Here is a 23,243-nt window from a genome sequence, read left to right as displayed (position 1 = left end):
CCACCAGAGCAGGCACAGTGGGCGTCCACTGCCTGTCCCCAAACAATGATGGGAGCTGTGGCTCCCATGTTCACCCACAGACCAGAAACACAGCAGAGTACCCTAACCTGCCTGGGCTGCAAAAGCAGCAGACCAGAGGGATCGGATGTGATGGCGTGGCAGTGGCAGTGGTAGTGCCCCAGGTTCCATGGCACGCCCCACTGGCCTCAGAGGCCCCGGATGAGGGCCAGCAGCTCCATGGTCACGCTAGGGTTGGGATGGGCACAGCTCTGGTGGTGCTCACACACACCAAGGAGACAGCAAAAAAGCAGTCAGGATGCCTCGCAACAAACAGCCTGAGCTTTGCGCCTGTCACATGGGACCTTTCACTGGGGCTGCCAGCCTCACTGCCTCAGTGCCGAGGACACCCACTATCCGGTCTCCAGTCTGCCACTAAGCGGCTGCTTGCGGGAAAACTCTCCCAAATCATGTTTTTCTCCTCACCACCACAGTCATCAACATCATATTTATTATTTATTTATTTATTTATTTATTGAATTGGAGTCTCACTCTGTCGCCCAGAATGGAGTGCAGTGGCAGGAAAACTCTCCCAAATCATGTTTTTCTCCTCACCACCACAGCCATCAACATCATATTTATTTATTTATTTATTTATTGAATTGGAGTCTCACTCTGTCGCCCAGAATGGAGTGCAGTGGCAGGAAAACTCTCCCAAATCATGTTTTTCTCCTCACCACCACAGCCATCAACATCATATTTATTTATTTATTTATTTATTGAATTGGAGTCTCACTCTGTCGCCCAGAATGGAGTGCAGTGACAGCTCCCGGCCACCGCAGCCTCGACCTGCTGGGCTCTGGCAATCCTTCCGCCTCAGCCTTCCAAGTAGCTGGAACTACAGGCATGCACTACCACGCCTGGCTAGTTTTTGATTTATTGTAGAGATGAGGTTTCGCCAAGTTGCCCAGGCGGGTCTCGAACCCGCGGGATCAGGCAATTCACTCACCTCGGCCTCCCAAAGCACAGGATTACAGGCTGAGCCACTGAGCCCAGCCCATATTTATTTTTGAGTAATGCCTTTTCTTCACAGGTTTCATATATATTCTCTTTGTTCTCATCAGGAGTGTCTGTCCTCGCAGCAAAGAGCACGCATTGCAAATCCAGCAAGGCCTGTCTGCTCAGACTGCTCTTGGCTCTCTGGGTGTGGGGCAGGACCCTCTCTGAGTGAGAACTGAAGACGGAACGCCAAACTTTTCTCCTCTTACCCAAATTCTAAACTAAGAGGCTTGGGGAGTCATGCCTGATAAGGACTCATCAGATGGGTCTGATCACGACATTGCCCCATATACCCGGTCGCCAACATCACACCCCAAATAAAGAAGAAAATAAAAGTATTTTATGACCCTGTAAAGCCATCTCCTGAGCACTCCCAGACTCGGGGCACCTTGTAAGACGCTTATTTATGCTCTCTCAAGTCTGCATGTGTAGACTCCATCTACATGTCAAGAAACTAGGAGATGGCCGGCTTGGTGGCTCAGCCTGTAATCCCAGCGTTTTCGGAGGCTGAGGTGAGTGGATTGCCTGAGCCTGAGGGTTTGAGACCCGCCTGGGCAACTTAGCGAGACCTCATCTCTACAGTAAATCAACAATTATTAGCCGGGCGTGGTAGCGCACGCCTGTAGTTCCAGCTACTCGGAAGGCTGAGCAGGAAGGATCATCGGAGCCCAGCAGGCGAGGCTGCGGTGGCCAGGAGCGGCCACTGCACTCCAGTCTGAGTGACAGAGTGAGATTCCAACTCAAAAAAAAAAAAAAAAAGAAAGAAAGAAACTAGCCCCCCTTATTTCAACAAGACATCTCCTTACTTATTTCCAAAATTTCTTAGATAGAACCTATATACTGCCAATCAAGAAAAAATTTTTTTTGAGTCAGAGTCTCACTGTGTCACCCAGGCTAGAGTGCAGTGGCACGCTCATGGCCACCACAGCCTCAACCTGCTGGGCTCAGGTGATCCTTCCACCTCCGCCTTCCAAGTAGCTGGAACTACAGGTGTGCACTACCATGCCTGGCTTATTTTTTGATTTATTGTAGAGATGAGGTCTCACCAAGTTGCCCAGGCTGCTTTCGAACCCCTGAGATCAGGCAATCCTCTTGCCTCGGGCCTCCAAAGTGCTGGGATCACAGGCATGAGCCACTATGCCTGGCCCAAGAAATCTTCTGAATCCACCTGCAAGCCACATCTGGAAGTGTCCCACTTTCCCGGGCCAAACAAATGAAAATTCACATATACTGATCTATGTTTTTTTTAAGCTCTTCCTCCCTAAAATGTATACAAAACAAAAAAAGTTATTACAATATTATAACCCACCCAGACACACGCTCTGAAGACTTCTTCAGCTGCATCCTGGGCCTGGTCACTCACATTTGGCTCAGAGTAAACCTCTTCAAGCGCATCTGGCTGCACTTGGAATTTCTACACCATCAGGATCTTCTGATCCAAAGTCAGATTAGAGTCCTGCCACAGGCAGGTGACAGGAGGGCCGGAGGTCCAAAGCAGAGGTTCTGTTTCCGGAGGCCTGAAGCACCCAGCATTATAGCAGCGTTACTCAGTGTGATGCCCACCTGACACAGCTGAGCTTCTACTCCGATCTCACCCTGCTTACCTTTCAGAAACAGAAAGGCCTGTGGTCTGAAGTTTCTCTCTCGACCAAGTCAGCTCAGGCAGACAGGCTCCAAGAGCCCTGAAGAATCTGTGACCTCGCTATCATATGCTTTCCACACTAGATGACATGCCCCTTGGCAGCCACGACTAATGTGGGACCAAAGTAAGAAGAGGCGTGTGATTCAAATTCTGAGAAATTTCTGTCCATTCATTCTCAGAAAAGACATGACTACTCCTCCCTTTGCTTTTAACATCCAAGCCCCTAACTAAAGAAACTCTAAACCCCTTGCTTCCCACATGGGGAGAAGTTGACTTGTGAACCATTATGGCCACAGAGTAAAGCCTGCATTGCTTGACCCTTACTCTTGGTTCTAGTATTTGGCTTCGAGTCACTGGGCAGGAAAGAACCTCACTTCTGGGGTAAAGTCAACCCTGTTGGCAACAAAAAGACTGTAACGAGGCCAACAGGCATTAAGAGCCAGGAAGTGGCTGGGCTCGGTGGCTCAGCCTGTCATCCCAGCACTTTGGGAGGCCGAGGCAAGTGGATTGCCTCAACCTGCGGGTTCAAGACCCACCTGGGCCACTTGGCAAGACCTCGTCTCTACATCAAAAATTAGCCGGACATGGTAGTGCACACCTGTAGTTCTGGCTACTTGGAAGGCTGAGGCAGAAGGAACACCAGAGCCCAGCAGGTCGAGGCTGCATTGGCTGGAAACGTGCCACTTCACTCCAGTCTGTGTGACAGAATGAGACTCCAACTCAAAAAAAAAAAAAAAGAGCCAGGAACTATGGACGAAAACCATGATCTGCAGCATAACACTGCAGCGGTGTAGACACAGGGTCACCACTGGGAAGCCAGGGTTAAAAATCATAGGAAAAAAAAGTCAGGCGTCATGGCTCATGCACGTCATCCCAGCACGTGGGGAGGCCAAGGCAGGAGGACTGCTCGAGCCTAGGAGCACGAGACCAGCCTGGGCAACAGAGTGAGACCTTGTCTCTACTGCGTATCAAAGAATTAGCCGGGCGTGGTGGTGCACACCCATAGTCCCAGCTGCTCAGGATGCTGAGGGGAAGGATCACTGAGGTGGAGGCTGCCGTAAGCCATGATAGCTGTGATCACGCCACTGCACTCCAGCCTGGGCAAGAGAGTGAGACCCCCGACCCAAAACAAACCAACCCAAAAACCTCAACAGGGGCATTAGTGGCTGCATGTCACAGGGAGACACATTGCAGACTTAGCTCAGGTAGTTACTAAACAAAGTAGCAGACCAAAAAAAAAACCCAAAACAAAACATCAACAATAATGGTGGGTGGGGAGGGTGAGGCAAGTGGATTCCCTGAGTCCGCGGATTTGAGACCAGCCCAGGCAACTTGGCGAGACCTCATCTCTAAGATAAATAAAAATTAGCCAGGCGCAGTAGCGTGTGCCTGTAGATCCGGCTACTTGGAAGACTGAGGCGAAGGGATTGCCAGAGCCCAGCAAGTCGAAGCTGGGATGACCGTGAGTGCCCCACTGCACTCCAGCCTGGGTGACTGAGTGAGGGTTCACCTCAAAAAACAAAATAAAACAAAAAAGTTATTACAATATAATTTTCTAAAATTCCTAGTTTTCAACAAAAAATTACAAGGCATGTAAAGAAACAGAAACGTGTGACCCACTCTCAAGGAGGCAAGCATTGTGGAAACTGTCCATGAGGGTTTCCAGATGATAAATTTAGCAAAGACTTCAAAAATAAGCTATTACAAATATGTCCAAAGAACTAAAGGAAACCATGTAAAAACTCCTAAGGAAAGTATGATAGAGATTCCCAGGAAGGAGATAAAAATTTTAATTAAAAAAATCAGTTGAAAAACTAGTTAAAAAGCCTAGAAAGTTTCAAGAACAGATTTAAGTTGGCAGAAGAAAAAGAGAACTCAGAAAATAAGAGATCGAAGAAAAAGGAACAGAGCCACAGAGACTGGTGGGAAAACATCAGGCGGACCATGTGTGAAGGGGATCTCAGAAAAGGGGAAAAGGGGCAGAAACTGTGAAGAAGTAATGGTCAAAAGCCTTCATAAATCTGGTGGAAGACATTAATCCACAGATTCAAGAAGCTCCCCCAAACCCAAGCAAGATCAACGCAAAGAGACCCTCAGCCACATGCATCCCAGAGAGCTGCTGAAGTCCAAAGACAGACAATGAGAGAATCAGGAGAAAAGAGCTCATCCCACCTGGAGAATAGCTGACTTCTCAGTGGGCATGGATGCCCAGGAGGTGGAGGACCTTAGGTACAGCGCTGAAAGACAAGTGAAATGCGACAGATGCCAGCCGGAATTCCACCGCCAGCAAACCGCTTTGTGAAAATGGAGGTGGAGCTGGGTGTGACAGCCTGCCTCTGCAGTCCCAGTTACTTGGGAGGCCCAGGAACTCGAGGCTGCAGTGAGCTGTGATTGCGCCACTGCCCTCCAGCCTGGGCGACAGGACACCCTGTCTCTGCCACATACACACGCACACGAGAGAAAAAATAAGGTGAACGAAAGATATCTCCCTGTAAGCCAAGACTGAAAGAATGTGTTGCCAATGAACTTGCCTCACAAGAAGCACTCAAGGAAGAAAGGCCTTCAGTCTGAACCAACACAGCAGTAACTTGTTAAAATCCTGTAGGCCAGAGATTAACGTGCTTCACTTATTCACATCTGAAAGGATTTATGACAATATTTACCACCTCAGAAAAAAACAAAACAAAACATAGCAGGAGAATCAAGTGGGAGAGATTGGTCAGTTAACTGGGGAAAGATATGAACAAATGATTTCAGTAATATTAGAAGTGTAACAGTGTTTACACTTAGAGATAGCCCAGCTAGACATGCACAACAGGCCAGGACCCTCTCCAGCATGTATGGGGAGGGAGTGTGCTCTCCGTAGCCACAAATCAGGCCGAGCCGTCTTGCAAATGACCCTACAACCAACCTGGTGGCTAAGACACAGGACTCTGGGTCTGAATTTAGTTCCAACACCAAAGAGCTGTGTGATGTCTAGTCATCACAGACTTCCCTTAAGCCTCTGTAATCTTCTCTTTGCCACTGGAAGAGCTAAGTCCTCACCTCATCATGAGGTCCCGCTTCAGAAGAAATAAAATCTGTCCGGGAAGGGCTCTGCCCCTCCACATGCACCCTATAAGGTCACTTGCTATCATGATTACCTAGAGGGCCAGGCTTTTCTTCTCCTCTTACTGGGGGTTTCTTTCTGAAGTGTTGGGTGATGTGTGCACATTACAGGGACAAGTGCTTGGCAGCTGAAGACTACCTGTGTGGTGTGGACGGCATCTGTACCCCACCACAGCTCTGGGTGAGTGTGAGTGTGTGTGGAGTTTCTGGTGTCACATTATACAGAGAACGTTCCTGGGACTTGACCTGGGGTGCTGGGAACACCAACTCTCCCATAATTGCATGACAAAACACACAGAAGGCCCCTTTGAGAAGCACTGGTTTAGAGCTGGGACTGGTAAAGTTTGTCCCAAAGGGTCAGCTATCAAGGACGTCGCTAGTCCCGACACAGACACTTGACATGTAGCTGTGTGGAAATGAAAAGCCATTCTGGGAAGCCATTCCGGAAGGCGGGCAACTGCCTGGCTGCCTGGCTCCGCCTCTGGGCAGAGGGTGCTGGCCTCTCATCTCAAGGGAACGCCTGCTGCCGTTCACTATGGGCTTGTTCTGCCTTTGCGGAGCCCCGCAAGCCAGAAGTGGGGCCGCAGAGCCCTCGCAGAGTGAGGTGTATCCCCACGGGCCTACCTGCTTCCTGTAGGGAGTGATGACACCAATGTCACTGGAAGACACCTGTCTGGAGGAGCTCTGGGCCAGGAGGCAGCAGTAGCGCAAGACCTGGACAGCCTCAGCCGGGTTGAACCATGATGGGCTTCTTCCTTCCCGCACCTCGCTGCCCTGAGTTAATGAGGAAAGAAAACTTCACTCATTTCACAAATGCTGGCCAAGGAGCTGAGGTAGATGCTGGAAAAACACAACGAATGGACAGGAAAAATCCTCTTTCATGTCCCACACATTCTAGCAGGGCCGATGCATCCATACGTGACACTGACATCACTCAGTGTGCACTGAATGCCGCAAAGAAGGGTGGTTACATGGATCCATCACTGGGGGCTGAGGATGGCAGAGCAGAAAGCCAGGGAAAGCCATGTGCACAGCCAGGCCATGCTGTAATCACCGCAAAGAGCAGGGCCATGCCGATGGGGACAGCTGGGGCCCTGACCAGCGACATCACAGCACACGAGGCCAGGCAAAGACGACAAGTATGGCCAGAGCCTGGGAGCTGCGGCAGGAGTGGGCTCTGACACGGAGGCCGGCCAGCTGTGGCCAGCCCACACAGCTGCACAAGGCCCGTCACATTCACTCTGACTTCTGCCCTCCCAGCTCAGCCTGGGCTCGCTCTCAGCTAACCCTAGGCCAGTCTGAGGCAGCGTTGACACTCCTGGAATGTTCCTGTGAGAGAAAAGATGGTGTTTCTCATCTGGAACACATTCTTCCTTAAAGATCAACCAGATGTACTGATATGAAGACACACAACGGACCAACGGGCTGGCACCAAGAGCCCAGAAATAAACCCTGGTATATATGGGCAAAGGACCTTTGACAATGGTGCCAGCATCATTCACTGGAGAGCAATTTTTCACTCAGGGCGTTGGGACAACCGGACACTATCCAGAAGCTAAGAAGTGAAGATGAACCCTCACCTCACACTGCATGCAAAAATCAACTCAAAACGGATCCAAGACCTCAGTGTGAAACCACATCTTTAACGCACCTACAAGAAAGCAGAGGAAAAGCTCCACAACAGTGGGTTCAACAAAGATTTCTTGGACATGGCTCCAAAGTCACAGGTAGCAACAACAAAAAGTGAGAGCTTGGACCATGTCAAAACGAACCACTTCTGTGCGTCAAAGGACACAACCAACAGAGTGAAAACAGAACCTACAGAACGGGAAAAAACATTTGCAAGTCATGTATAAGGAAGTCCTAAAACTCACTGGTGATAAAAATACAATTAAAAATGGGCAAAGGACCTAAATTCTCCACAAGAGACATACAAATGACCAGCAAGGGCCGGGCACAGTGGGTCACGCCTATAATCTCAGCTGGGTTCGGTGGCTCAGCCTATAATCCCGCACCTTTGGGAGGCCGAGGCGAGAGGACTGCCTGAGCCCACAGGTTTGAGACCAGTCTGGGCAACTTGGTGGGATCTCATCTCTACAATAAATAAAAAAACTAGCCAGGTATGATGGCACATGCCTGTAGTTCCAGCTACTTGGAAGGCTGAGGTGGAAGGATCATCTGAACCCAGCAGGTCGAGGTCGAGGTTGAGGTGGCTGGGAACATGCCATTGCCCTCCAGCCTGGGTGACAGAGTGAGACTTCAACTCAAAAAAAAACAAAACAAAAAACCCACAAACAAACAAACAAACAAAAAAATGACCAGCAAGCACATGAAAAGACGCTGAACATCACTAATCATTAGGGAAATGACAATCCAAACCCACTAGGATGGCTCCTACTGAAAACAAAACAAAGCACAAAATAGTATGTGTTGGTGAAGATATGGAGAAACTAAGACCCTTGTACATTACTGGTGGGAATGTAAAACACTGCAGCCACTGTGGGAAACAGGGCGGTGGTTCCTAAAAAAATTAAAAATAGAATCATCCTATGATCTAGCAATTCCACTTTTGGGCATAGACCCCAAAGAATCGAAAGCAAGGTCTCAAAGAGACAGCTGTACTTTCCTGTTCACAGCAGTGTCGTTCACAGCAGCCAAACGTTTGCAACCCAAGTATCCACTGAGAGATGAACAGATAAACAAAACGTGGCACACACACGCTATACATATGTTGAAATTTTACTCAGCTCTGAGGAGGGAGGGAATTCTGGCACATGTGACAACACTGATAGACCTTGGGAACATCATGCTTAGTGGAATGAGCCAGCACCAAAAGGACAAACACGCTACGATTTCACTCGTATGAGGCACCTAGAACAGGTAGATTTGTGGAGACTGGAAGCGGAGTGGTGGTTACGAGGGACCAAGGGGAGTTAAGCTATTGTTTCGTGGGTACAGAATCTCAATTCCGCAAGACAGAAAGGTTCTGGAGACTGACTGCAAAGCAAAACCATGTGAGCATATTTAACACTACTGAACTTTACACTTAAAAATGATATGTTTTATGTTATGTGTACTTTGTCACAATTTAAAAATAGGTGAATATCAGAAAAATCAGTAAGAATTTATTGTTTTTAGGGCAGGAGTGGTGGCTCATGCCTATAATCCCAGCACTTTGTAAGGTCAAGGTGAGAGGATTGCCTGAGCCTACGGGTTCCAGACCAGCCTGGGCAACTTGACGAGACCTCATCTCTACAATAAATCAACAAAAAAATTAGCAGAGTGTGGTGTTGCATGGCTGTGGTTCCTGCTACTTGGAAGGTTGAGGTGGAAAGATCACCTGAGCCCAGCAGGTCAAGGCTGCGGTAACCGTGAGTGTGCCACTGCACTCCAGCCTGGTTAACAGAGAGTGAGACTCCAACTCAAAAAGAAAGAAAGAAAGAAAGAAAAGAACAGAAAAGAAAAAGAAAAAGAACTTACTACTTTTGAAGATACATTTTTGTTGTTAAGCCATAGGTAATTTATCCCTTTAGACTTACAATAATTAAGTACTTTAGAAATTGACTAATGGGTTGGAAACTTAGAGCAGAACTTCTAAACTGATGAGAAAAAATTCAACGAATAGCAGCCAACCAACTAGAAAAATTAAAGGAGGACAAAATAAGCAATCAAGGTCAAGAAGGAGGAACAAATTAAATAACCACAGACTGAGCTGATTTATCTCATTAAAAGAAGTGATTCTCACACTGTATTAACTACAAAACCTAGTTTCTTCTAAGAAACACATCGAAAATAAAATGAAAAAGAATGAAAACAGAGGATGAAGAAGTACCAGGTAAAAGGGAAAAACAAGTGGCAATGCTAAAATTACAAGGTGGAATTTAAGGAATCAAAAAAGAGACTCAAGAGAAAGAAAATGAGAAAGAAAAGCGAAAGTGTCACTGTCTGGAAAGCGCCAGAGGTGGGTCTCATGGGACCCGTGGCAGGACACAGCTGCCTCCCGCCACAGCAGGAGGGGAGGGGGTGCCAGTTAGCTGCTCACCTTCAGGGAATTTAAAAAAAAACATGTAGGCATCAATAACCAAGGTCAGTTAGCCAGGGGAAATAATGAAAGATGAAAGCTGAGAATAATGGAGCAGAAAACAGGGGACACGTGACCAGCTCCAGAGCTGGCTTTCCAAGAGGACCAGCGGTGATGCATCTCTACAGACTGTCTTGTTCAGCTCCGCAGAGGCCAGAGACCCAGGGCCTGTCCACCTGGAGTCAGGCTGCTGTCTGGCACCTCCTACTCCCCATGTACCTCCCTTCCAGGGACACGCCAGGCACAGCAGAGTGCAGAAAGCGCGCACGTACTCAGGGAAAAGGGGCCGGGGCTGGGGCTTCAGGCACTGGAGCAGACCCGCTGGAGGTGTGGGGGGCAAGCACCAGGCCTGCAGCGGCCCTGTGGCCACCACCAGAACGAGCCCCTTAGTTCCGACGGTGGCAGTGGCCCGTCCTCTGTGGCGAGTCCAAAGAACACTGCTGGCACCCACGGCCTCTGCCCCCATGTTGCTCTTGGGGTCCAGAATGGAGCCTGGTACACAATTCGGCACATGAACACCACCAAATTAATTAATGTCCTTGGACACTGTTCCACCAGCCTATATCTTTATTTTGCCAACAATCTATTTTATACTGTACACTTTTATTTACTATAATTCTGTAGTATGTTATCTAGTAGACTAAGTAACTCATTTTTCTTCTGTAAAACTTTTTGTACATTTACACTCCATTCTATTTTTTATTTTTGTTTTTTTGAGTTGGGGTCTTGCTGATGTCCAGGTTGTAGTGCAGTGGCACGATCCCGGCTCACCACAGCCTCAACCTCCTTGGGCTCAGCCTCCCAAGTAGCTGGGACTACAGGTACACACCACCCTCCTTAGGTCATTTAAAATTTTTTTGTAGAGACAAGGTCTATGTTGCCCAGGCTGGTCTCAAACTCCTGGGCTCAAGTGATCCTCCCACCTCGGCGTCTCAAAGTGCTGGGAATGCAGGCATAAGCCACAGTGCCTGGCCTACAGCTCTATCCTATAATCATCTTCTCGTGGTTTTACCTAGACTGCACACCACTACAGGCTCATGGGAAGAACTGTCACCTTCATGCACTAGGCTCTCCTCGCACCAATACTCGGTGAAGCCCTGGCTTTTCCTACCAGAGTGTATTAATGTCTCATGAGGCTTCCTTGCAGAGACCCTAGAGGATCCCCTTCATGACAATTCCTAACATGATTTTTCTGACACACAGGGAAGCGTCTGAAGATGGGGCCCGCTGGCAAGACAGACAACAGGAACGTGTTCCTGAGGGAACAGCATCAGCCAGGCCACGAGGGACCTCCGCAGAGAGGACTGCGTTCCGAGACATCCGGCTGGTCACAGAATCCCCTGGCCCTGGCTCCCGTGCAAGGGGAGCACTGCACAGACACCTCCATGCGGCTCTGCCCCGCCCACATCTTCCTCAAGGACTGTGGGAAGCAGGCCACAGGCTGCGGTGCCGGTGGGGGGGGAGCATTCAGATGCACGGTGGCCTGGACTCGCTGGGCTGGGCTGCAGCGAGAGGGGCGCCTTGACCCCACGTTCCTCTGCCCTGGCGGGGTGCAGCCCTAACTGTGGATGTCCTGAGTTCCCCTTCTTTGGGAAGAGCTACCGCAAGACTTGGTTTCTAACTCTGGCTACAAATCATATGATTTTAGTCACTCTTCTGGCTACTGGGCGTCCAACCCCACCCCTCCGTGAGGCAGAGGGAGGCTCTGTCACCCATGCCCTCGTGCCCCGGAGCCCTTCCTGCTGGGCTCTCTTGGGACAACCAGAGACTTGAGGAAAATGTGCCGACGGTGGCAGTGGCGAGTTTCCAGCTGCCGGCTCCCCTTGGCCCTGCCCGTGTGCCCTCACTGCCCCCCGGCTCGTCACACCCCGGAGCACGCTGAGCTGCCCCCTGGCTTGTCACACCCCGGAGCGTGATGAGCTGCTCTCTCCTCCTGAAACCAGCACTTGCCTGTGGCCAGCACACAGAACGCCACCCATGACGCCACAAGGGGCTGTGGGAAGTTCCACTCTCGGGACCAGCCCGCGCCTGTTCCACCACAGGCATGTGCACACGCTTGGTGGCGGACCCTGCCAAGGAGCGAGCGGCCTCCTGCCACGCTCCCCCACAACTCAGAACACAACTCACCCGCACACCATGGAAGATGAGAGGAAAGCCTTTCCTGGGCAACTTCTCCCAGCCCAGCAAAGAGCTCACCACGCTGGGGTCTGCACAGACTTCGAGTTCCCCGTGATAGAAAAGCCGGGAGGACAGCGCCAGCAGGGCCTCGTGGGACCTGTAGTTCTTCAAGAGCTTGGTGACCTACAGGGAGAGATGGCAGTGGGTCACAAGAGGAGGGCGGCACACGGAACAGTTCCTGGCACGGTGAGGGTGGGTCTGCGTGGCAACGTGAAACCCGACGCGACCTCTGCCCCTCATGTCTCCTGCCACCAGACCATGCCTCTGGGACGACAGCAGGGCCAAGGGCCCACTTAGGAAACAGACGTCAGAAGAGCAGATAAAGCAACCTCTCTCTGTTCCTCCCCGGGGCCTCCTGGGGCAGCTGAGAGCCACACTGGTAGCCAGGCTGAAGGAGTACAGATGCTTCCCCTGCCAGCTGCAAGCTTGGCCCTGGGCCCTGTTATGCTCCTCTAGCCTTCAAATGCAGCCCAGTTTGCAGGGACGTGAGAGCTCTTGGTCCCTGGGCCAGGACAGTTATGGGCGCTGTGACTCTGGGCGGGCCTGTGACCTTATTGAGCTGAGGGTGACAGTGATGTCACCTGCATATGGAGCAGTCTTTCTGTTTGCCTCCAGCTGGCTAGGGAAGTCCACTCAGTGCAGGCATTCTTCTGCTGGTCTTGGCACAAGAGCACAACCAGCCCCAAGGCGTCTCCTGACTCAGGGTGACAGGCTTAAAGTTTTTTGTAGAGATGGGATTTTGCTCTGTTGCCCAGGCTGGGGTGTGTGTGTGTGTGTGTGCGTTTAAATTTTTTTTTGAGTTGGAGTCTCACTCTGTCGCCCAGACTGGAGTGCAGTGGCCACTCCCAGCCACCGCAGCCTTGACCTGCTGGGCTCCGGCGATCCTTCCACCTCAGCCTTCTGAGTAGCCGGAATTGCAGGCATGTGCTACCACGCCCGGCTGATTTTTTTTGATTTATTGTAGAGATGAGATTTTGCTGCCCAGGTGGGTCTCAAACCTGCGGGCTCAGGTAATTCACTCACCTCAGCCTCCCAAAGGCACGGGATTACAGGCTGAGCCACTGAGCCCAGCTTGTTAAATTTTTTTTGGGTGCAGCTATAGAGCACAAGAAGCTGGTCTTGAACTCCTGGCCTCAAGTGACCTGCCTCCACCTCCCAAAGTGCTGGGATTACAGGCAAGAACCGCCACACCCAGCCAAGGGCAACAAACTTTAATTCAGTCACAAGAGCAAGGCCAGCCTCCAAGATGCAATTCAAAACCCCAAACATGACCTGCGACTCTGCTCTAGCTGAAGCGGCAGGTGGCTGGGGAAAGTGGAAGTAGATCTGCTGCCCCCAGTCGCTCTGGGAGAGGCGGAAGGTGCAGGACGCTGGCCAGGCCCTGTGTAGGACAAAGCTTGCTCTCCTGCACCCATGGCCGCAGACTGAGCCCATATGCCTTGAATGTCATGCAGCAGGGATGGCAGGGGCTGCTAGCCTTCCCCCGCTGTGGCACGGGAAGCACGTCACTCTGCTCACATCTCCAGGGCAGCATCCCCTCCAGAGCACAGTGGCAGGTCTCGAGGGCATAAGGGTATGGGTGGACAGAGTGTGAACATAGACGCCCTGGGCAGCAGCTGGGTGTCCCTGGTCTAGCAGCTATTCTCAGCGCTGTCTCTCCTTGGGGTCAGCTCTGTGGGCTCCTCTGACTGCGGGCCTCTGGGTTGTCCCTCAGGCCTTCCTTGGTCTGAAGCCCCCCAACCACTGATAACCGGGAACAGGCTCCTTTTCCCTGAAAATGCGCCATGCTCCCTGGGTACCTCTCCTGGACGCCAGAGCTGATCACGTGAGTCACATGGATACCCATGCTGTGTACTCTGGAGTTGAGAGAGGAATGCCACCTGGCTTGACATATGACGACGGGCCCTAGAGGCCCCAGCCCAGCATTCCAGGGGCTCCCCAAGAAGCAGATTCCAAAGTCCATCCTCAGAACTTGGTATGAAGTTGGCTTAGCGAGCACCTCAGAGTCGGGGCCTCTAAGGCAGGTGTCGTAAAGGCAGTCATGTAGGCAAAGTGACCGACGTTACTTCCTGCACTTCCTGTGTTCACAGAGTAACCCCGACTCACCTTCTTTACATATCTGACGCCACAGGACCTCAGCCATCGGCCAGACTGCCTGGAATTCCCAGACCCACAAGGGGATGCAAGGAAGTGCACTCCCTGCTTCCTGGGACAGAGGGACAGGGAGAGGGGGAGAGGAAGGGAGGAAGGGAGGGAGGGAGGGAAGGAGGGCAGAGCTCCAGCTGCTTGCCTCTTGACTGAGGAGGCGTCTGGGGCAGTGTCTTCCCAGGGAGGCTGGGGGGTGGCGTTTCTGATTCGCTCACAAACGTGAAAAGGGGCGCAGGCTGTTGTTGCATTGAGCTTACCAGCAGGGGGTTGTATGCGCCACAAGCACCGAAAGCATCTTCGTCCCTCAGGTAGGCAGGTCGAGCCATCAACCGCTCCAACATGGACACATTCAGCCCGAAGGCCATGGCAAGTCTGGACTTAATGACCGGGCCCAGCTGCATGGGGTCTCCAGCGAGAATGATCTGCAGGGAGATGGTTGGCTGCCCTGCGCACACGTGCAGGCCCAAGGAAGAGGTGGCCAGGCCCAAGTGCGCGGGCAGACCAGGCCCCTGGTCACTTTGGCTACAAGGGGACGAGGAGAGAGGCTGGGAGACCAGGGAGGATGCTGGCTGTGGCGTGGAGAGGGCAGCAGAAACAGACTCCTTCACAAGTAGTCTCTACGCCTCCCTGAAGCCCCACTGTCTACCAGCGACGCAGCCTGTCTTCCTCTCCTGCCAACCTAAGTTGCAAGAGTCCCAGGAAGCGGCCTTCTTCTGGAAGCTTCTGCATGTTCAAGCCTGGTGGACCCTGGCCTTGCCCCGATACTCTGCCAGGCCGAAGTCCTGAGCTGCCATCCCACTGCCCATCTCTGTCTCTGCCCATGGCTGCCTTGACCTGGGAGAGGGCTCTGCCTGGCCACAGGCTCCACAGGACCTGCCTCGCCCCGCACCCCATGCTTTGCCTCACAGAACCTGGTGATCTGGGGGGGGGGCGGGCAGCTGACGACGGAGGCTCCGGAGCCTGAAACGTCCACACAGCAGAGGCCAGACACGCATGCCCTGCCTGGGTGTGCAGCAAGCGCACGCGAAGTCAAGCTGACACCTACGCCAATGTCAGGGGCATCTGAGGCAGCAGTAGGCGGACACAGGACACTGATGAGGACTTCAGTGGAGGGTGGGGTCCCAGGGGTGGGCAGGGCAGAGGCTACACGCCCCAGCCCTGTCCTCCCCTCCAGCACTGGGGGCCGGGGCCACAGGTGTGGACCGGACCACGGCACCCCAGCACCTAGAGTGGTTCTTAACGTCTCTTACAAGTGAAAGAGTCAAGACAAAGCGACCCTTTTCTGCCTGGGCCAGAAGGAACCAATACGGGGCAGACAGTGGTGTCCCACAGCCTCCAGTGCCCGGGACCCTTGGTCCTTTCGGTTGTTCCCTGTAGGGCTGGGCCTGGCCCTGCGGGACCTTGGTGCCTATCCCGCGAGAAGCAGGGTCAGCAGGAAGCAGCACACGCAGCATGCAGCTCAGGCCTTACCTGGCCGCTGGCATCCGAGACCAGCCCCAGAGGGATGAGGCACTCCGGCTCGCTCGCCTGCCCGGCCTCGTCCACAAACACATGTGTGAAGTGTCCGACTCTAGAGCCAAAGACATTCTCTGTGGTAACTTTCGTCGCACTGTTCCAGCAGGTGATGCCCAGGACAGACTGGCAAAGCCACACTCAGTACGAGTGTCACAGCGGGGCTGCCCAGGGCCATGGGAAGGCAGGGAGCGACCATGGGCCGCAGCCTGTCAGGAGATGCCAGCAGACCATTCCAGCATCTGGCCCTCTGTGAGCAGCCCACGTGCGGGATGGGGTGGGGGTGAGCAGGGTTCTGAGAACCTCCTCTGAGCAGCTGACGGGGCGGAGTGCTCACGGGGTGCTCTCCACCTCTTTGCTCCATTTCTAACAACTGCTCGGAGGGCCCAGGGCTGAGTTCTGCTCTCTCCTGCCCCCTCTGCTGTGTGACTCTGCTTCCCCCTCTCTGCCTCCATTTCCTGCACATCACTTGGATGTGGCTGCTGTGGGAATGGCGTGAGTGGCTGTGGTGAGCAGGGAGGGGAGGCCTGGCTGGGCACAGGTAGAGGGCAGTTCCTCCATACACCTGTTCACCCCCCTCGATGCACCTCTTGAGCCGCTCTGGGGGGCACTGCCAGGTTGCCATGCCAACAGGCCGGGGCCCTGGGAGCTGAGGGGCCAGCGCTGGGTCAGCCCTCTCACCACGGCCAGCGAGGAGGCAGCACCTCTACCAGAAGGCCTGAGGAAATGGGTCTGGAGCAGATGGGACACCCGACAGGACAAACCGCAGGCCCATCTGAGCGCTGAGCCTGCGTCCTTCCCTCTCCAGTCCCAGATACTGGGCAGATCTTGTCACCTTGGAGCCTCGGGTGTCCCACTGTCAGATGAGACCCCGCAGGGAGACACCAGCTGGGGCAAGGGGCCCCTCTTGCAGCATTGGTAGGCCTGACCGTCCTGCCTCCACTCCTGGACTGCGGGCATCTTTGCCTCAGGCCTGCATTGGCGAGTCTCAGGATAAGGACTCAAAGATGACAGCCCCCACCCTGCCCCGCCCTGTGAAAGACCAGGTGCCTGTAGTCTAAAAGAAATCGGCAGTGTGTGTCTCTCCTAGAGCACAGGCATCTTAATTTCTTAATTCTGTGTAAAAGCAGTGACTCAGTCGCCTCTGCCAGATGACACGGCTGCTCTACACCCTCCAAGCTGTCCTTCGGCCCAGAGCCCTCTGAGGCCTCTCTGCCTGGGCGCTGACCCCTGGGATCCTCCTTCCACCTGGACATCGCTCCATGGGAGCAGGGTCCATGCCTTGCACTTCCAGCCCCATCCCACCCTGCACAGTGCCCTCTGTACCCCAGCAAGGTACAGCTCTAAAACAGAGGTGCCTGGGTGTGTTCTTCTTGGGAGTTTCTCCATTTCGAGGCTCTTGATCCCTGCTCCCTTTTTTTTTTTAAGAGAGAAGGTCTCATTATGTCGCCCAGGCTGGTCTCAAATTCCTGGGCTCAAGCAATCCTCCTGCCTTGGCCTCCCAAAGTGCTGGGATGACAGGCATGAGCCACTGCAACCAGCCTCACTGTTGACCTCTGATTTGTTGATGCAGATAAACATAAAACCCCTAGCTTTTGTTTAGGCCTGTGCTGTCCAGTCTGGGAGACACCCTGGGCTCTGGGCCCCTCATGGTGGCTAATCTGAAATATGATATGCTCTAATTGTAAATTACACAGTGGATTTTGAAGACTAGAAACAAAAAAACGAAACATCTCAACCCATCTTTATGCTAATTACATGAGAAAATGACATTATGCACATGTAACCAAAATACATGGAGCAGTCATTAGTAACACATGATGACAGGTATGGCTGGCGGAGGCCTCTGCTCTGTGTGGGGCTGATGGACACGCAGAGCCCACGGCAGAGGCAGGTGAGGCCACGTGTGGGCCCGGTGAGGGCCCACTCCTGGCAATCACCCTCACCGCCAGTGTCACGCTGGACAGTGCCTGGGGACCCATCCCTAGACTGCCAGGGAGGATGAGGTCCTCCCTCAGAGCCCTTCTCCGTCTGTCAGCCTTCAGCCTACCCCCACCCTGCAGGGCTCCAGCCCTAGAGAGGCTGCCAGCGCCTCTGCATCCTGCCCCCGCCCATCAGAGACGAGAGTTCCTTGCTCCTCACCTAGCCTTTCTCCCAGTTCCCAGGGTAAGTCCACCCACGACGGCCAGCACCCCCAGCTGCGCCATCTCCCTCGCCGAGCCCCTACAGCAGGACACTTGTGGCCCCAAGGTCTGATGGCACGAAGCTCAGCTGTCTCCTAACCAGCCTGCCTTCCAAAGCCCCTTCCAAGCAACTGGCTCCCTGCTCAGAAGCCCTTCAGTGGCTTCCCAGCTACCCAGGGGCCAAGACCACAGCCTTCCAAGCTCTGGTGACAGGTCTTCTGCTCACGACCCTCGCCCTGCTGGTCTTGCGCACATGGTGCTGGCTCTGCAGTCTCCTCTGGGCAGCGTGCTTGGGCTCTTTAGCCACAGGACCTTTGCAAATGCTAGTCCATCTGTCTGCCTGTCCCACTGCTGGGTCCTTGGAGTCTTGGGGTCTCAGCAGACATCACTTCGCTGACCCTCCCCACCCCACGCTCTTGCCCCATGGCCAGGCCGCCTTCCTCCACCACTGTGTCTCCGTGCCATCCACCTTCCCTCCGATGAAAGTGGGAAGAGGACGCCAACCTCGGCCCTGTGGACCCTGTGTGGGCCACTCAACGCTAAGCGCCTACCTCACTCCTATCTGGTAGAAGAGCCCAGCACTGCTGCATGTCGTAATGGCGATCCTGAAGCGTGAGGCTTTCCAGATGTCTTCCCCATCCCTGCAGTATGGCTTGATGGCATCAACGATGGTCTGGGGCAAGAAGGGGTGGAGGCAGTTTCTTCCTCAAGTTATCAAGCATTTCTCTAAACAGGGCAGGATCACAAAGCTGAAGGGAGTTCTAAAAGAAGGTTGGGCATGCTGGCTCATGTTGGTAATCCCAGCACTGTAGGAGGCTGTGGTGGAAGGATCGCTTGAGCCCAGGAGTTCAAGACCAGCCTGGGGAACATAGTGAGACCTCAACTCTACAAAAATTTTAAAAAAATTAGCCAGGTGTGGTGGTGCACACCTATAATCCCAGGTACTCAGGAGACTGAGGCAAGAGAATCACTTAAGCCCAGGAGGTGGAGGCTGCTGTGAGCCGTAATCGTGCTACTGCACTCCAGCCTGGGTGACAGAGTGAGATGCTAAGTCAAAAAAAAAAAGTAATCTCTGAGATTGTTTTCTTCCTTCAGCAGCAAGTCAGCCCATGTTTTGTAATCTCTAGAGCCACGAATGTCACGAATGATCCTGCAGATCCTTCCCAGATGCAACTTTATGTGTTTTCTAGATTCTGCTTCTTTTTTAAAGCAATATTTCTAGAGGCAAGTCAGTAATTACAGTTTCCCTAAAGGGACACTTAAAATCAAGCCAATGTAACAGAACTAAAAAGAAGCAATACATATGGGGATCAAGTAAAAGACAAATGGGAATCTGGCAAAGCTAAGGTTGCCCACAGTAGGGACATGGCAGTGGCGGTTCACGGCTTGCCCTGCTACCCTGGTCCTGTCGCTGTCCTGCCACGAGCATTTCCTACTCTGCAAGGAGCTGGTCCTGGCATCCCACCCTTGCACCGGGCTCACCTCCTCAGACCTGCAGGTGGCGTTCACGCGGACCATGGCGGCTGCCCGCAGCACCTTGCTCTGGTGCAGCCGCAAACACACGAGGTCAGCGGCGCTGTTGGAGGGTGTGCAGACCAGAATCCGACTGTCCGGCAGGGCAAAGTGCACCTTCATCAACGACACAAGGGAGACCCAGGATCATAAACACCAACCGACCCTGCCAGGTGGGAACTGTGAGTCCAACATCCAGCACACTCTGTTCACATCCAGGGCTCAGCTGCTATCCCTGGCGTCCCTGAGACATGGGCCCATGCAGTGAGAGTGACAGGCTGCTCACCAAGCTGTGGCACAGACCTGGGGTGGGTGGTCACATTCTCTACATTCTCTGAGATTCTATACCACCTTCCATGGCAGAAATGGCGTCAGATCCATGCACACGCATCCAGTGTGCAGCACGGCACAGGGGCAGGCACTCAATAGGAATCTGCTAGCGTGAATCCCAAATGACACAAAATACTAAGTACAGAGGATCTTCAATTTATAACAGGTCAGCTTAAAATTTTCTGACTTTATGATGGTGTAAAAACAACATGCATTCTGTCTGCTCCCTGACTTACAATGGGATTACACCCCAAAAACTAAAAATGGACTTTCAAATTATGGTGTTTTCAATTTATGCAGTATTTATCGGATCGTAAACCCCATTGTAAGTCAAGGAACATCTGTACACAACAATTTCATAAATTTAATTTCAAAAGTAAACGGAGATGTCAAAACCTTCTGCAGAAGGGTAACTATTTTTTCTTGAGTCAGGTCTCACTCTGCTGCCCAGGTTGGAGTGCAGAGGCCTAACTGTGGCTCACCACAGCCTGGACCTCCTGGGATCAGGCAAACCGCCTGCTAAGACTACATGGGCACTCCACCATGCCTGGCTAGTTTTTCTGGTTTTTCTTTGTAGAGACAAGGTCTCACTGTGTTGCCCAGATTGGTCTTGAACTTCTGGGCTCAAACAATCCTCCCTCCTCGACCTTCCAAAGTGATGGGATAACAGTTACCACACCTGGCCAGGGAACTTCTTTTCTGCAGCAAAATTTCAGGATGTGATCAATTAATTTACTAAGCTGAAAACGAACTTCCTTCTTAACCTATTAAATAAACTCTTAAAACTCTGCATACTCACATAAACAAACTTAACTAAACGTTGTGGAATAACTGGATTTCTCAAGCTCTTTACAACTTCCTGACTCATAATTCACACTGAGACACGTGAAGGCAACATGGACAGCAGCGAGAAGCACAGCACAGTGGTACTGCAACCCTCACCTGTAAGACAGCTTCTATGATTGTCACTGTCTTTCCAGTCCCAGGAGGTCCAAAGAGAATATACGGGAGGGGGCGGCAGTCGCCACTCAGAATTCTTCTAACTGCTAACTTCTGATTTTCATTTAGCACTGGATTGAAAAACTCCTCTCTTGCTGTGGGTGTCTGGGCTCCATCTACTGTATCCAAAGCGGAGAGACAGTTTCAGTTAGATTCAAACGGCACTGAACACTGTGGCCACGTCTTCACCTGGGTCAGGCATCAGTACAGGCTGTGTTAGAGGCTAAAGCTGAACTACAGAGGAGAGCACTCCTCCGTGTGGCCAGGGCAAGACAAGAGCACTATGTGTTCCCTTGAATAGTATGCCCGGCTTGGTTAAGCAGAGTCCGGAAAACACAGATTTCTGAGAGGAAAAACACAGGCCATTCAATGGATTCTTCTGCTTGATTAAAATCCTCCAGTGACACAGGGTTTTAAAACATCTACCCTACGTTAAAAGGGCACCTGGTACAATTAACCCACAACCCAGCAGTCTTTTAAAAGCACCCAATGTAAACCAGCAAACCTGCTCTGGGTTGAGGGAGTTGAGGGAGGCCGCGACTGGGGCTACTCCTCTTCCCGCCCACTCCTCCTCCCGCAGGGGCACGTGCCAAGGCAAATGATCTCCAGGTACCGTCCTCCCAGGACCCTTCTCCCACCACTACAGACACATACCCAGAACACTGGTCTCTGCAGCAAAGGCCGCCATCCCCAGGGGGTCCTTGGCACCAACAGGTTTCTCCATACTTCCATGTTTGGTTTGGTCCTTCACGCTTTTCCTGTTCTAGAAATTATCACGAAGAAAAATGTTTTTATTTTATTTTTTAAACAGTTTGGTGTTTATCCTGGTGAAAGAATAAACATCTATTAGTGCTCTACTTATTGCATTTACTTAACAGTTCTTTGGATGATCACAAGTCAGATCCTTTGACATATAATGAAAATATGAAATACTGATGCTGCCAGGCTCGGTGGCTCAGCCTATAATCCCGCGCCTTGGGAGGCCACAAGGTGAGTGAATTGCCTGAGCTCGCGGGTTTGAGACCCGCCTGGGCAACCTGGCAAGACTTCATCTCTACAATAAATCAAAAAAATCAGCCGGGCGTGGTAGCGCATGACTGTAATTCCGGCTACTTGGAAGGCTGAGGTGGAAGGATCGCCAGAGCCCAGCAGGTCGAGGCTGCAGTGGCCGAGAGCGGCCACTGCACCCCAGGCTGGGTGACAGAGTGAGACTCCAACTCAAAAAAAAAAGGAAAAAAAAAAAAAGAAATACTGATGCTAAATCCCCTAAGGGTTTTAGCAGTCTTCTGTTTTTGAATCTGCTATAAACTAAATTTTGTGATGAAACCACAACAAAGGACTAAGTTCCCTCTTACTAGTGTGTTTGCCCTTGCCATGTCCTTCCTGCTCTCTTGAACTACAGGTGCGCACTACCACGCCCGGCTACTTTTTTGGATTTATTGTAGAGATGAGGTCTTGCCAGGTTGCCCAGGTGGATCTCGAACCCGCAGGCTCAGGCAATTCACTCACCTCGGCCTCCCAAGCCACGAGATTACAGACTGAGCCACCGAGCCGGGCAGCAGGGACTTGCAGGGAGAGGTAGGCACAGCCACAGGCCCCCTCACTGTCCTCACATGCCCTTCAGAGTGACAGGCTCCCACTGCCTGCCAACTGCACTCAATTTCCTGCACGAGAGCTGGTTTTGTGTGTGTGTAAATATGAAGGGAATTTGTCCTGGCAATGGGAATTTCTATTACAAACAATACTGTAACTTACAGCTTTGCATGTATTATCTTCATGTAAATACTTGATTAGTGTCAAAGAATAATTCTAGATTTTGTAAAATATTACATCAAAAGTTTTCACATGAAATATTTCACACATATTGCCAAATTTTAGTCCAGAAGGTTAAGCCAACGTACCTTCCACAACTGTTGTGCAGGTTTTGCAGTGTACCTGACAACCAACAGTACACACATATTTAAAAAAAATTTTTATTTTTTTGAGTCGGAGTCTCACTCCATCACCCAGGCTGGAGTGAAGTGGCATGCTCACGGCCACCGCAGCCTTGACCTGCTGGACTCAGGCAATTCTCCCGTCTCAGCCTTCCAAGTAGCCAGAACTACAGGTGTGTGCTACCATGTCCGGCTAATTTTTTTAAATTTATTGTAGAGACAAGGTCTCACCAAGTTGCCCAGGCTGGTCTCAAACCCACGGGCTCAAGCAATCTTCTCGCCTGATTCTTGAAATGTAACAAATCCCTCCCAAAGTGCTGGGATGACAGGCTTGAGCCACCACGCCCAGCCTGCACACATATTTATTTATTTAAAAAAAAATTTTATTTTCAAGTTGTGGGGTACAACTCAGGGTTGGTTACACAAACATTCATTGTGCCCCTGTTGATGAGGTGTGCCACCCTCTCCCCATGCACACATATTTAAAGTATACAAGTTGACAAATTCTGACACGTGCATGCACTTGTGTCACCACCACCATCATCTTTTTTTTTTTTTTT

The 23,243-nt window shown here is 51.8% G+C and overlaps 1 protein-coding gene across 1 annotated transcript in view; it reads right to left on the bottom strand.

Annotated features, from left to right (window-relative positions):
• Positions 1–23,243, bottom strand: part of MOV10L1 (Mov10 RISC complex RNA helicase like 1) — a gene marked incomplete at its 5' end in the record, with an annotated part of 76,651 nt that overhangs the window by 4,644 nt on the left and 48,764 nt on the right. The window contains 8 exons of the mRNA XM_021712891.1: positions 6,431–6,580; positions 12,015–12,188; positions 14,471–14,635; positions 15,684–15,783; positions 18,460–18,581; positions 19,391–19,537; positions 20,693–20,868; positions 21,404–21,512. Of these exons, the coding sequence (XP_021568566.1) occupies positions 6,431–6,580; positions 12,015–12,188; positions 14,471–14,635; positions 15,684–15,783; positions 18,460–18,581; positions 19,391–19,537; positions 20,693–20,868; positions 21,404–21,512 (1,143 nt within the window). The remainder of the gene's footprint in view (positions 1–6,430; positions 6,581–12,014; positions 12,189–14,470; positions 14,636–15,683; positions 15,784–18,459; positions 18,582–19,390; positions 19,538–20,692; positions 20,869–21,403; positions 21,513–23,243) is intronic.

This window comes from Carlito syrichta, unplaced genomic scaffold, assembly GCF_000164805.1.
Source record: "Carlito syrichta isolate Samal-C Ts95f unplaced genomic scaffold, Tarsius_syrichta-2.0.1 Scaffold303691, whole genome shotgun sequence".
Lineage (NCBI taxonomy): Eukaryota > Metazoa > Chordata > Mammalia > Primates > Tarsiidae > Carlito > Carlito syrichta.
Note: the sequence above shows the minus strand (reverse complement) of the source record. Positions and strands in the feature narration are given on the sequence as shown.